This window comes from Aulonocara sp. 'chitande type north' Nkhata Bay, linkage group LG9 (genome assembly GCF_057382095.1).
Source record: "Aulonocara sp. 'chitande type north' Nkhata Bay isolate Kocher_YH1m ecotype deep benthic linkage group LG9, A_spYH_male_GT1.1, whole genome shotgun sequence".
Lineage (NCBI taxonomy): Eukaryota > Metazoa > Chordata > Actinopteri > Cichliformes > Cichlidae > Aulonocara > Aulonocara sp. 'chitande type north' Nkhata Bay.
This window is the reverse complement of record NC_141352.1, coordinates 12454129-12467395: the sequence shown is the minus strand read 5'-3', so window position 1 is coordinate 12467395 and position 13267 is coordinate 12454129. Positions and strand designations below refer to the sequence as shown.

At 38.0% G+C, this 13267-nt stretch overlaps 1 protein-coding gene and 1 long non-coding RNA gene across 4 annotated transcripts; one reads left to right on the top strand and one right to left on the bottom strand.

The window, feature by feature from the left end:
* Nucleotides 1–1671: 1671 nt before the first annotated feature.
* LOC147321766 (uncharacterized) lies at nucleotides 1672–4335 on the top strand. 3 transcript variants are annotated; one of them, XR_015131010.1, is made up of 5 exons: nucleotides 1672–1829; nucleotides 2529–2594; nucleotides 2945–3100; nucleotides 3553–3645; nucleotides 3946–4335. It is a non-coding gene; the product is annotated as an uncharacterized LOC147321766 (long non-coding RNA). The 3 variants fall into 3 exon arrangements; XR_015131011.1 differs by lacking the exon at nucleotides 1672–1829 and adding an exon at nucleotides 1949–1985; XR_015131009.1 differs by lacking the exon at nucleotides 1672–1829 and having other exon boundaries at nucleotides 1885–2594.
* Nucleotides 4336–9293: 4958 nt separating this feature from the next.
* On the bottom strand, nucleotides 9294–11278 carry LOC147321765 (homeobox protein NANOG-like). The gene is made up of 4 exons (XM_086305106.1): nucleotides 11248–11278; nucleotides 10399–10757; nucleotides 10225–10308; nucleotides 9294–9830 (listed from the first exon to the last, which is right to left on the bottom strand). Exons 1-4 carry the CDS (start codon nucleotides 11276–11278, stop codon nucleotides 9576–9578), a joined length of 729 nt encoding a protein of 242 aa, XP_086161232.1. The 3' UTR covers nucleotides 9294–9575.
* Between the last annotated feature and the right edge of the window lie 1989 nt (nucleotides 11279–13267).

Sequence of the window (13267 nt, the reverse complement as noted above, 5' to 3'; positions counted from 1 at the left end):
TGTGGGGACTCATTACTTCCTTGAGTGATATTTATCAGACGATGATAGAGGTCAGTAGAGCTATCCTCCTTGTAGTGTCCCCTCAGTATGGTACGAAGCTGCATGAGGGTGAGGTCTGTTTTAATCTCTAACATATCACGGAGACTTAGGCCTGGGCTTATGGCCCTAACAACAGCTTCAATAATTTCAGCTTCGCTGTGATTCTTTTTAAGTCTCATTTTGATTTGATGAATCAGGTTGGAGTATGACAGTTTGTCTTTCTGACCCCGTTCCCCAATTTGGCCACTGATTCTAAATTCCCTGCGTATAGTCACTTCAGGGGGCTGTGTTGCTGGTGAAGCAGGTAACGGTGATGGATGAGTAGGTAACTGTGCAGTTTCTTGGGAGGCCATTCTGTCTGTCAGTCTTGCCATTTCTTCCTCTAACCTTCTTGTTGAGGTTTGAAAACTTAGTCGCAATGCTGCATATTGTTCTTGTAGACTGGCCAATGCAACTGCATCCCTACCGATACTCTCTTCACGTTCCTGTGCAGGGTCATCTCTTTCCTTTAGTTCTTTAACAGTTTTAATTAATCTGTCCAGGAATGTGTGTGCTACTTCCTCTTCCTCCACTTCAATAATTGTTTCAACTGCTTCACTTATTGTTCTGATCAGCGTGTGCTTCTTTGTCTGTTTCCCAATTGAGATTTTAGCTTGTAAACACACTTCTTGTAGTTGGTCTGACCTTAACTGCAGCAAGCTCTCACTTAGCTGGTCTTGCAGTTGCTCCAACTCCATAATGTGTGTGACGATTCTGTAATCTCACACTGCTTCTCAGTAGCACCGCTGATCCCACCTCTGCCACCAAATTTTGTTGCACACTTGGATTAAAATGAATTGAAACCAGTGTGGCTTTGTGAGTTCGCCTTTACTGCATCTGCAAATATATACATGGACATAGCACAACGTTACACACTTTTGCAGTCTCACACAACTCTTATAGGCGCACTGCCTTATGGGTAGTCTTTAAACTCAAATCACTAATATTTCTTACAGTGTAACAATGAAATAAACACAAACAAAAGATAGTGTGATCCACCAGTCTATATCTGCTGTGATTACAGCCCGGTACAGGTATAAATCCACAAAAGTGCCACGAGGTTTCCGCACAAACTAATGAATTAGATCTAGCTGCTAATCGTTAGCGTCACGGCTAATTCACATCGCTACCAATAACTTATACACTAATGACACAACTTTCCCACATTCTCTGCAACCCCGTGGACTGATCTGTAGATACATTTTAAGTTATTTACCATCTTGTATCTGCTTACTCTCAAATATATACATGGACATAGCACAACGTTACACACTTTTGCAGTCTCACACAACTCTTATAGGCGCACTGCCTTATGGGTAGTGGCTGGGCTTATTTACTCCCGCTAGAGCTGCTCATTTTAGGGGATACTCGCTCTTGTGGTGTAACGGAGGAATAACTACACTCAAAAAAATGAATGAGGTGGATTGTTCAGTGTATATTAATTATTTATTTTCATTTTACTTAAAATATATGTTTTTGTTAAGTTAACATATGTTTTTCTAATCAAGTCTACGTAATTGTGTCTATTATTCAATGTACATAATACTGTGTTACTTGATCGCATAACATTTAAGTTAAGTCAATTAGGATCGATATACCTTGTATATCCACAAGGTGGCAGTAATGCAAAAACAGTTGTAATGAAACCGCGCAGAACAAGAAGGTTTCACGGCTTGTGCCTGCTCATGCGCAAGACTTCAAATTTAACTGAAAAAGGCTGTTTTGGCGCCAAGCTGCTGTTTCTTTGAGAGGTAAGACCACTTTTTTCTTTGACTATGTTGTGTAGTATCTATATGTCCAGCATGGTTATATTTTACGTTTGTCTTACAAGACATGTTATATCGTTTGCGTGTGCTTGTTTTACATTAGTTTTACTGGGTCCTGGACATGCTTATTTTGTGGACTGTGTAAGAAACATTTTTATTGTTTTTTGTTTTATTAAGGGATTAGCTACAGGGGTTCATGGGGTTATTCTTTCAAGGGGTTATTTTTCCATTTGCTTTCTTGGGATTCCTTTTCTGTAATCCGAGAGTCGGAAATATCGAATAGGATAGCAAGGATAGCATAAAGTGACATTTAAAATCCAAAAAGTGAAGGGCGAAAGCCACTGTGACACCATTGCTCTGCTCTATCAGTAATCTGTATTATGTAAAAATGGTCTGTAAATACAGCATGTTTCCTAGCGGAGTTATACATATCAATGTAGTTATAAATTACAGTTTGTGAAAGTACACACTTAATTTTTTTAATAAAATTATTCAAGACATATGAGTGGACAGACAATGGAGGTCGACAGACCTGGTGATAATTGCTTCTATAGAAAGTTAGCACATGGCAGTGTCAATCTCTTGCTTTTCTTCTGAGTAGTATTTTATTTAGTTGTAATTCAAACAATAATTTGCTTCTTGAAATTAAGTAATGAATTTCTTGTTTTACTTTATAAATCTCAGATCCTGCCTTTACCTGCTCCCTCCTATACTGATGTGGTGTATGTGGTATTGCTGAGCTTGTATGTGGTATGTGAACTGTTATACTTTTAAAAACAAAACTGTTTTATAAGTTAAGTTTTCTTTTGTGACCCATCCCATGCCCCTGTTATTTCTTCTCCACATCTGAACCATGGTAAAGGTTGCAGTTCAAGGGCCTGAGGCATGAAATTCTTTTCAGATCAGCTGTGATCAATATTTTTTGGAACTTGATAAATAATAATAAAAGCTGTAATGGCTCCATTAGCATTTTGTGTAAATGTTTGTGTTAAAATTATAGCTTTAATGAGGTCTTTCTACATTAGTTTTAGTTTGTATATGTGTACATATAGTATGTATATTTACAGTACAGTATGTTGTGTTTGTTGACATATTTTCAGGTGGAAGCAGAATATGTGAGGATTACTACTGCTGCACATGTTCCAAGGCTTTTTACACAACTTGACCAATACACTGACCAGCTCATAAAAGTCTTCAAGAAAAAAGGAGGCGTTGCAGGGAAGAAAATTAGACAAACTTTGGCCCCAGCCACACAGGTGCGTTATTCTGTTGGTAGCAAAATATTATGGCTAATAAGATCATTTTCAAATTTAAACAGCTAGTGTATGGTAGCTGCACAGTGCACTTACATTTATATTAAGCAAGACAAAGTTTGGTACTCAAAACGTTGGAAAATTTAAATTACCTAAACATATGTAAAATCTGATCCCTTGATTTAGGTTAAACCAGAAGTGAATGTTTTTATGTTATGTTTTGAATGCAAAAAAGATGATGTATTAGTTTGTCTTTACCTCCATTATGGACATATATAATGTGGTGGAAACCCTGCCCAACAGGTTAACTATTCATGTCCATGTGATGATTAGTTGGTCTTGTGTACATGTCTATCTGTGCAGTGGATATGTCATTCATTTTGCGTATAATGTGAGTTTCTGTCATCCTAAAGTATATCTGTTTTCTCTTCCTGTATCTCTGCCACTCTCTACAGAAGGAAACCATTGAAAAGGGGAGGGAGTGTGTCCTCAGGGCACTACCTTTTTACCTGAATGAAGACCCAAGCATCCTCTTCAAAGAATAATTGGTTGGTAATTTTAGTTTAGTTTTTTATCTGTATTAAACCAAATTTTGAATAACTAATGTTGTTGCATGTTGTAATGTTGTTGTTGTTGTTGTAATTTGCATGGAACCTGTTTAAATGTTTTGGGAAATCTTCTTGTATACCCAAACTATTTCTATTTATCGTTGAATCTGTAGTCTAAAATAGTGGCGCACTGGGGTGCATGTTCCTAATATTGTGTTTACGTCATTAAAGGGTAGCTTTGGCCCTTTTTCTTTCTTTTTTTAAAACTGGATGCCATTTTTCTATGTTTTTGTGTCTAAGCTACAGCTGTTCAGAGGGAGCTGGAACAAATTACCCTTGCTATCTTTACCATCGAAAGAGCTGATGCCAGCACTCCTCCAGCCGATGTGGGTATAACCATCTAGTGTGTCCTGCATGACCTGGAAGACCTGGCCTCTGCATGTGCACTCTTAATGGGTGGGATATATGCACTGAATCTCAGTTAACCTCAAGACTGAAAGCTAAGAGACAATCAAAAGTATTGAGATTTAAAGGATTTAATTGAGAGATGATACTGCACCAGAAATGTTGAAGGGTGGTGTGTATATTAGCGTTCAAGGCATATTGTTATGAGGTGGAAATATGTTCATATTCAGTTTGTGTTACATTGTGTGCATTGTAAAGGTAATTGCAATACATACTAAAAATAAGGGTAAGTTAGGAGGTTGATCTGATATCCTCGTGTTGGTGTTGTTCCCAGATCATCATACTAAATGTTGTTCCAGGATCAACATTGCAAGTGACCAATCAGAATGTTGTGACGTCATACTTTTGCGACTTCGGGAAAAACCGGCGTAAAACAAAAAACTGTACTTAAGCTGCGTGAAACCGCCTCTGTCTGCCGATCAACTGACCCTAACCCTAACCGTAACCCTTTAATAAACAGTAAGCAGAATTGATATTGTCCTTGCAACATTGGAATTTCATAAATGCACGAATGGCTTGGCGCGCAAAAGAATAACGTCACAACAATGTGATTGGTCACTTGCAATGTTGAACCTGGAACAACATTTTCATGATGGTCTGGGAACAACACCAACACGAGGATATCAAATCATCCAAGTTGGGAATGCAGGATGAATGTATATTTTGTGGACTTTTAAAGACGAACAATTGTTTCCATGTTAAAATGTTTACATCTGAAGTTTTTTGCCCAAACACTGGTAAAATAAATGTTGACAGTGGCAAGTGTTAAGTGGTTACTGCTGTGCTGTTGCAAAAAAACTGAACGCTGACAAGCTGTTTTATTGTTAGACCATAATGTTGGCATGTTTTGTTAAAGTTTTATTTGGGATGGTGATGTAATTTTCTTTGATTGCTAATATCAGTGGACTATTTATTATTATTATTATTATTATTATTATTATTATTGTTGTTGTTGTTGTTGTTGTTGTTACATTTTTTTTTTTTTTTTAATTGTGGCTGTTGAGGTGGACACTTCACTTTGCATTGTTAAAGGAAAGCACTTCATTGGCATTGTGTTACTGGACTGACCCTAAGCAATCATTGCAAATAGCAACTTTGCTATCCATTTTAGACACTAAAAGAAAAAAACACTCACAGACCTTACTAGCATCACATGTGCATAACTCAAGTGTCATCTTATTAATGTGTTATGTGATCTTCAATGCGTTTTTTTTCTTCTATTTCTGGTAGATACAGACATTTAATTTAAAGTCTTGATGTTGCATCTGTCTACATACTGTTAATTACTAACCCTAATGAGCTGTTGTGTTTTATTTTGGACTGGGTTTACACAAATGCTCACTGAATGTGTTGGCAATAAAATAAATTTAAAAAAATAAGTTGGATGTACTTAATTCATTTGTGTGGAACCTGTTGACAAAATAGATTTAGGTAAAACTAATTAATAAAGCACAAGGTGGCTGAAAATATAATATTTGAATTAATCTAACTTAAATTTAACATTTTACTGCCACAAATAAGAAATGTGTTGAAGTAACTAATCTTAACTATCTAACCTGTAAATATATCATCTATGTTCATACAACATAACTTGATTTAGTTAGTCTTAAATATGTCTTGTTAATCTTAAGTAGTTTTTTTAAATTAGATGAACTAAAGATTTTTGCTTTAAACTAACATAATTCAATTTCGTGGAACCTGTTGACAAAATAATTTTAATTAAAGTCAACGTTTCATTTTTTTGCTTCCTGCACTATGTCATTTTTGGAGACTGGGGCACACATTATATTACCACAATCAAAGAAAATACATATTTGAACAATCAGACCATTTAACTAAAGATTATGGGGGGTGTCCTGTTTTGTCCACAATGTCTTTCTTGTCCTTACATGCACAGTGAAGGATTAAACTTATTGTGTTTTGATTTTGACCCAGGTGTCGTCTACATATCTGTACCAGTGGCTGGGTACTCTCCCTTTAAAAGAGCGAAGAGCTTTTCTTTCCACTTCTTCCATGTAAAGGTTGGCTGTAATAGGTGACACGGGGGAGCCCATAGCACAGCCATGTTTTACATGGGTTATCACTACGTCTCCACTGCTTCCGTGGTAGGTATGCAAGTGAAGAGAGAGACTACATACAAGGACACCATGGTTTCATCTGATTCCAGGGTAAGTTTCTGGACCTTGTCGGTGGAGTTATTGATGTGATGTGTGTGTGTTCCCCACAAGTGGTGCTAGGATGGTAGCAAGGTGTTTCGAAATGTTGTAAGTAGCTGAGTTTATGCTACTGACAATGGGTCTGAGCGGGACACCTGCTTTGAGGAAGTCCGTAGATGCAGGGTATGACATCCCCTGGGTAAAGGAGGTGATATGTAAAGCGGTCAATGGTTTTGTCCTTTTTCAATGTCTTGAAGCAAGCTATAACTTTTTGTAGCTGCTTGTGGGGTCTCGCTTTCAGGCTTCGTAGGTATTGTTGTCATTGAGGGGAGTAGTGATCTTTGTGTGGTAATCCGTAGTGTTTAGGACCACAGTGCACCTTCCCTTGTCAGCTGGTAATATATATTGATGTTGTGGTCTTTGCTCAGGGAAGCGATGGCCTTCTTTTCTTGTATTGTGAGGTTAGACGGAGAGACTTTGGCACTGGAGAGGGTGGATGAAACTTTCATCCTGATTTGCTCTGCTTGTGTCTGTGACAATTTGTTAATTCGTATGGTGGTTTCTGTGGCTGTGATGAGGTCCACTAGGGGCAACTCCTCTCCTCCTTGCTGACTCCATATCTGTCAATATGTTGCGCACTTATCTCTTGCCCAAAAATCTCTTCGTGGTAAAACGCCACAAATCCCACCAGTGATTCACTTCCTTATAAACAATTGAGTCATTGGCTGTATCCCAATTCAGGGTCTGCAGCCTTAAAGTACGCAGCCTTAACGGTCCACAAGGGCCGCGTACTTAAAGACCGCTAAGGCCGGAAGTGCGAGCCTTGTGAAATGGGACGGTCTAGCCTCCGTTGCGCTGCCCAGGTTGCCCAGCAACCATGATACTAACAGCTGGAAACATTTCATACAGCTTTGTTCGACAGAAATGAAGGAGAAAATCTTTTGTTCGTTTGTTTGTTTCTACGTGAGCTTTGATCATTCTCTGTAAGATTAAGCTCAGCTATTGAACGGCGTATATTTTAAAGTAAAGGCGTTAAAACCAAGTTAGTACAAACGTCACTAATGTCACATAACTTTGTGTGGCCAACAGTAATGTTTTAATGTTCTTCATTATTAAACATTTGCACATAAATAAGTGACATAATATTCAGTACTTAAAGTTTACTCTTCGGGTGCCCCTCATCTGCCTTTTTTTTTTTTCGGCAAAATTATCCACACCCACCGCCGTGCTATGCATTCTGGGATATGTTGGGCCAGGAAGTCTACACCTCCATGTCCTTAAAATTCAGGGAAATGAAGGACGCATCTGAGGGCTGCATTTCGAGCAGCCTTTGAATTGGGACAGCCTTCGTCGCGTCGCTGTGACGTAATCGGCCTTAAAATGCGGCCTTTAAGGAAAAGCATTCGATTGAGTGGAATCGGGGTATCTTTTTGCAGTCTTGAGGAAATTTGGTTTTGGTAACAATTTTATATCTTGGATTCATCTTTTATATACTACGCCACTGGCATCTGTTTGTACTAACACTGATTTCGGAGTATTTTACTCTCACCTTTACTTTTCACTTTAGCAATAGAGCCTCTCTCTGTGGCTCTTAGAACCTCGCCTCTGTTTCAAGGGGTTATTCGTGGTGGTACGGAACATAGGGTTGCTTTATATGCAGGTGACTTATTATTATATGTTACAAATCCAACAATTCATTTATCCTCTATAATGAAAATACTTCTACATTTTGGCTCTTTCTCTGGGTACAAGATTAATATATAAAAAAGTGAATGTTTTCCCATAAACCCAGCTGCACAAGAGCTTAGACAAACAGATTTTGATTTCCAACTAGCTTCTTCAGGCTTTAAAGTGCATATTACCAGTTCATTTAAAGCTTTGCAAGCAGTAAAATTTAACCCTTTGCTGACCTATGTAAAGTTGTCTTTTCAAAGAAGGGTAAACCTTCCTGTATCACTTCTTGGCACTATTATTTTCATCCCTTCCTGTTTCCCTGTTACAGTTTACAGACAACCCCTTTCTAATTGGCTCTCTAAAAATATGGTATCAATTCCAGCATCACTTCAATTCAGTCTCTGCTTCTGCTCTGACCCTAATCTGCAACAACTACCTCTTCCCCCCATCGCTGGTGGACTCCTCCTTTTGCATATGCGCAAGAAAAGGTATCAAATGTTTTTATGACTTTTTTAAAGATAACATTTTCTCAGCTTTAGTGACCTTTGTTCTTTGTATGATTTGCCCTCGTATCATTTGTTCTGCTACTTTCAAATAAGACACTGTGCATCTTCTATCTTGCCAGAGTTTCCAAGTCAGCTTCTCAAGCCTTGGTGGGAAGACTTATTCCAGTTGAAGCCTCACAGTAAGGCTCTAATATCACAAGTATATACTTTAATTATGGCATCGAGCAATTACTCAACCAAATAATTACTTTGAGTTGGGAAAAGGAACTGGGTCTTACGTTTGGGGAAGGTTACTGGGACAAAATAGTTGACAGAATTCATTCTTCAGCCTCATGTGCAAGACTCTCCCTTATTCAGTTTAAGACGGTATACAGATTACACATCTAGATTATCTAAAATATACCCCAGCATTCCTGACCTGTGCAACAGATGCAACGCCTGTTTTTTGCCTTCCCGACACTTAAGTTATACTGGACTTTTTATTTTGAAGTGCTCTCTCATGTTTTGAGCGTTACACTCCAACCATGCCCACTAGTTTGGTGTTTCTGAAGATGCCACCCTAAACCTTAGTCATAAACAGCTGGATGTTATGTTCACTTCACTGCTGGCACGACGTAGAATTTTGCTGTCTTGGAAAGCTCATCACCTTCCAGCCCGAGCACGTTGGCTGGAAGATGTTATGTTCTTTTTAAAAATGGAGAAAATAAAATTCAGACTCAGAGGAAATGTTAATAAGTTCTCACAGATGTGGCAGCCTTTTATTATTTACTTCAGTTCATTGAAAACACTTCCAACAGACTAAACTTTAGTACCATGGGGTTTTCTTTTGTTCTGGTTCTGGGGGGAGTGTTTTTTTGTTTGTTTGTTTGTTTTTGTTTGTTCTTTTTTTCTTTGCTTTTTCTTTTGTTTTGTTCTCTCTCTGTGTGTTTTTCCCACTTTTTCCTTTATTTTTATTTTATTTATTTAACTTTAATGGCCTAATCTGTATTGAGATATATCTTTGTGTCTGTGGTACCCTCTTTATTGGGCCTGATATGTCAACTTACATGTAAAAACTCTATAAATAAAGAGGGGGAGGGGCTGAGAAAGTTCAGTTTTGAATGGGTGTAAATATTTTATTTACAGTTTCTCATACAAAAGGCATATAGTATTCTTCATGTACATTCATACCAGCAGCAGGGTTAAATTCATGCTGGCCGTTGTCTGGTGGCATCGACCAGCCAAATGTCTGGGGCGAGTTGGGGAAGGTCCACTGAGGTCCAGGAGCAAAACTGTCCACAGCATGATGATAGGGGCCCTGATGGTTTCCACCATTTGGGATTGGGTTTACCTCCTGGTGCTCGGTGTACTGCTGCCTGAATGGGGGCTGTCCCTCTCCCTGAAACTGAAACACAGACAGGTGGACTGTCAGTAAAATAAGAATACTTTAAGAATACTTCAATCAATTCCCCGGATAATGACAGAATCAGAAACAGTGCTTTTTAATAATAGGAGATACTCTAATAGGAGATGTCTCTCTCCCTGAAACTGAAGGGGACAAGGGGACTGTCAGTAAAACGAGAATAGTTGTTTTAAATTATTGGCATTACACTTTTTTAAATACAGTCAATTCCCCAGATAATGACAGAATCATCATCATCATCGTTTATTTGTATAGCACTTAAGAACACACCAGGCAGACCAAAGTGCTGAACAACACAGATCAAAACAACAACCAAATTAAAAATACCATAAAATCAAATCATAAACAATTCTGTTCAATAATAGGAGATACTTACATGAAGTGGGACGCCCTGATTCACATGCTGAGGATGTGACCTCCTCCTAAACTTACTCCGTCTGTTTTGAAACCAATTTTTTACCTAAAGACGGAAGAAAACAGAAAACATTTAATCAGTACAATGGACCCAAAATTCAATTTCTTATGTTCTATTGAATTGAAAAACACTCACCTGTTTGTAGGTCAGACCTGTCATCTCTGCCAACTGTTTCATCTCCCTTGGCTCATAGTAACGTTTCAAATTAAAGTGATGGACAAGAATATTCAACTGCCTCTCCGTGAACACCACCCGGGCCTTTCCTTTAGGTTTCTCTGGAGCAGTGCTGGGAGGGTGCAGAGTGGCAGTGATGTTGCCATCCTGGCTTCTTGGGAGAGCAAAATCTTGTTTCTCTTCTGAGACTGAACTGGAAACAGCCTCAGAGGTATCAGCGGTTTTTTTGCTCATCTCCATTTTTAGAGCAGTCTCTGCCCATGTAGAGAGTTCTTCCAAGGATAGACTCCCTTCAGGGCCGCTGCCTGAACTCCACGAGTCTGTGAGGGTAAAGAGACAAGAGGACAAGTAAGCACAAGTCTATATGGTCCACATGGGTCAGTTGCTGATATGTTTTGGCACGACTGACTTTCTAACAGAAAAAATTAACAAAGGTTAAATTGATGAGTCTTAAATCCCAAAAGGTCTCAGACTGAAGAAGTCACAAAACATTTCTCCCATTGAAAACATTACATCCAGGTGAACTGAATCAACCTTCAGGGATTTACTTACCTGATGACTGAGCATCAACACAATGAATCTTAAACACAAAAGTTTCCCACAAAGTAGAAAAAAATAAGTCGGATATTTGTAGATTCTTTAAAACCAAAAAGAATTTAAAGTGGACTCTGTTCAGCTGTGGAGGGAGAAATGGTGACTTCTGCCATCAGGACTTACAACACAGAGTAAAAGAGTATTTTTACAAGTTGACTTAGAGGTTAGCCAACTCTGTTCATATTAGCTCACCAGTCAACAATGCTGAGTACATACCTGGAGAAAAGTGCATCCCATAATCTTCCATGAAATCCCAGTGATTAAAAGAGGAAAACTGGAGAAAGTATCTCTGATGAAAGAGCTCCAAACCAAGCAGGAAGGTGACTTAAGAGCAATTCTCCTGGGCTTTTAAAGAGGTTTGTGGGTGTGGGCAGGAATGTGGGGGGGTTGAGCTTCTTCTTCGCTTTACAACCAGTCAGGTTGTTTCTACCAACTGGCATCATTTACATTTCTTTAAAATGCTGATTCTCAGGTCTGAAAAAAAAAGTACAGTTAGAAAGCCGCCGTGCAAAATGAGCTTTACCAAATCTTTCCACCTCACACTTTATAAAATATGAAACACTTAATGCCTAAAATTAGCAGCTAAAATTAGCAGCTAATTACTGAAATGAACTCACTGCATGTTTGCATCAATTAATGCAGTGTTAGATCACCCAAAGAACTTTCCACTCACATAGAACATTTTTGCAAAAACATCTTCACGTTATTTGACCTGCAGCCGTTCAGTTACACCTCTGTGTAAACCCCCACAGCAGCTTTTTGAGGCAAAAATGGTTTTTGTACTCACAAATGTGGCACAGAATATCACAATGACCGCTGACCACTCATTTTGTCTTTATTAACTTTAATAAATGAGTCTGAAAGTGGCAAGTGAAATTAAGTCAATTTATCAAGGTCTGCATAGTTAATCATGTGTTTAAAACGAAACAAGGTGGTCTATATAATGTGAAGAATTTATTTAATAAAACAAACAAATAAATCTAATGAGTTTAGATTGTTCTGCTTTCATGTCAACTAGATCTGTGTTAGATGATTTTGATTTAACTTCCTGCTCTGGTTGTTTCAGACAAGAAACCAGTTTGATCTTTTGCACCAATGATTAATTTACTTTCTATTATCAGGAGATTTGTGCAAATAGTTTATAATTTCAAATGTATCAGAGCAAATACAGCTGCTCTTTAAATATATTTTAAACAAAATGTGTATTATTAGTATTGAAACCTGATATTTATTAAATGTTTTAAAATAAGCCAAATTGTACCAATATTACATACAAATAATGACTTAGACCTCTAATTTAGATCTTTGTAATCATGTGGAGAACATTACTGAGTTTATAAGATAGCAAAAGGTAGTTTCCCCCTTCTTTGAAAAGCACCTCTAAATGTGTGAAAAGTGAAATTAAAACACCCACATAAGCCAAGGTCAACAAAAGCAAGGCTAACGATCCACATGAACGCATCTGGCCTCCTCTGGCTCATTCAGAATTCGAGACGAATTCGAGACGCACCCAGTTCACCCAGTGACCACTAAACATACGCTAATGTGTCTTTTAGAGTTCCTGTATCACACCCTGCTACCTCCGATTAATTATCAAGTCAATGCAGACAGATGGCACCAGGGCCATGAGAGATAAATGAGGGTAAAGGTGTTTGTGTTAACATGTCTTGATTTGAAGTAACTGCAAAGACACAGAAGTCATATTGTTTGCAGATGATACAAAGTTATTGTGGAAGTAACTTGGAACAACTTCTGAATGAACTAGAAAATCAATTTAGGACTTGGTTTTTCTATAATGATTTAACACTGAATCTGAGCAAAACAAATCTCATACTATTTGGGAGTCAAGCAAATTATATCATTAATAAACTGATGATAAATAACATAGAATTAGGATAATAAACCAAACCCACTTTTTAGCCTTTTTATTAAATACTCTTACATTTAAAGGCTTGACTGACCTCAGAACTCTACACATAATTTATAAAGCAACAAACAAATCTTTGACCCACAACATTTAGGACTTGATCAGGGCTTGTGTGGAACCTTCTTTAAATCTCAGTGATTCACCGAGATAGAAAACAATTTGAAGAGTGAGTGGTGAATCAAAGAGAAGAAATTAAATAAACTTAATGCAAACTGCACAAAAGAATGTAAAACTCAGCAATACATCTAGTGAGCAGCACTTCTCTGAGCGAAACGAGCTCCTTGATGTCAGAGGTCAAAGGAGAAAGAC

Bases quoted from the DNA above. Each gene is read 5' to 3' on its own strand.
- LOC147321765 (XM_086305106.1), bottom strand. From the start codon at position 11,278: ATGGAAGATTATGGGATGCACTTTTCTCCAG. The intron at 10,309-10,398 runs GTGAGTGTTTTT...TTCCGTCTTTAG, and splicing joins CAGGTCTGACCTACAAACAG to GTAAAAAATTGGTTTCAAAA. The intron at 9,831-10,224 runs GTAAGTATCTCC...TCTGTGTTTCAG, and splicing joins ATCAGGGCGTCCCACTTCAT to TTTCAGGGAGAGGGACAGCC.